The sequence below is a fragment of the Neomonachus schauinslandi genome, unplaced genomic scaffold, assembly GCF_002201575.2.
Source record: "Neomonachus schauinslandi unplaced genomic scaffold, ASM220157v2 HiC_scaffold_7395, whole genome shotgun sequence".
NCBI lineage: Eukaryota > Metazoa > Chordata > Mammalia > Carnivora > Phocidae > Neomonachus > Neomonachus schauinslandi.
Genome location: NW_025416082.1, coordinates 1 through 1149, shown reverse-complemented (window position 1 = coordinate 1149; position 1149 = coordinate 1). Strand labels below are relative to the sequence as shown.

Sequence of the window (1149 nt, the reverse complement as noted above, 5' to 3'; positions counted from 1 at the left end):
CTGATGGGCAATGCCCTCATGATTGTGCTCATCCATGAGGACCCCAGTGGCACACACCCATGTACTTCCTGCTTAGCCAGCTCTCCCTCATGGACATGATGCTGGTCTCCACCATAGTCCCCCAAATGGCAACCAACTACCTGATGGGCACCAGGTCCATCTCTCCTGCTGGCTGTGGAGCCCGGATTTTACTGTTTCCCATGCTGGGAGAGGGTGAGTGCTTCCTCTTAGCGGCCATGGCCTATGACGGCTATGTGGCCATACGTCACCCCCTGCGCAACCACATCCTCATGAATCAGAAGCTCTGCTTGCACGTGACCACAGGCTCCTGGCTTCCGGGAGGGGTGGATGGGCTGATGCAGCCTGGTGCCACTCTGAGCTTCCCTTACTGCCATTCTCGAGAAATCAACCACTTCTTTTGTGAGGCACCCACACTCACGCACCTTCCCTGTGCCCACGCTACCTTTTTTAAGTTTTTCACGTATGTGTGTTGCCTCCTGTTGCTCCTGATCCCTCTGGCTCTCCTTTTGGCTTCCTACAGTCTCATCTTGGCTGCTGGGCTCCGCATGCGGTCCACTGAAGCTCAGAAGAAAGCGTTTGTCACCTGCTCCTCTCACCTGGCTGTGGTGGGAGTCTTCTGTGGCACTCTCCTACTCATCTACGTGCGGCCCAAATCCTACCGCTCAGTGGCCCATGACAAGGTGGTCTCTGCTTCTTACACCATCTTCACACCTGTGTTGAACCCCCTTATCTACAGTGTAAGGAACAAAGATGTAAAGGGGGCTTTGAGAAAATGGCTAGAGAAACATTTTCTGGGATGTCTATAGTGAGAGGAATTGGATAAAGTGGCAGCAGCCAAACGGGATCCATTATGAAATTTCTGTTGTAGGAATACATTTTGCTCTCACTTGACTAGTTTGCATTGTTCTAAAAAATACGTATTTTATATTTAGTAAATTAATTAAAATTTACATTTGTGCTGCTTCCAACCATTGTCATAGTATTTTGTTTTAAACTTTGGACCTCAGCAATAAGAGTAAATGACTGAGGCACTGTAAGTAAAAGATATGCTAGACATTGATAAAATAAAGGAGATTTTCAATTTTAACGTTCATTGGCCCTGCTCATGGGATCTCAAGAAAGACAAAC

General features: G+C 48.0%; 1 protein-coding gene across 1 annotated transcript; it reads left to right on the top strand.

Annotated features, from left to right (window-relative positions):
* Positions 1-3: 3 nt before the first annotated feature.
* On the top strand, positions 4-796 carry LOC123324025 (olfactory receptor 2T33-like; the record flags this gene model as incomplete). Its single annotated transcript, XM_044912544.1, is given in 2 exon segments — positions 4-40; positions 43-796. Coding segments are annotated over 2 exon segments (791 nt in total), but the record flags the coding sequence as incomplete, so codon positions are not given.
* Between the last annotated feature and the right edge of the window lie 353 nt (positions 797-1149).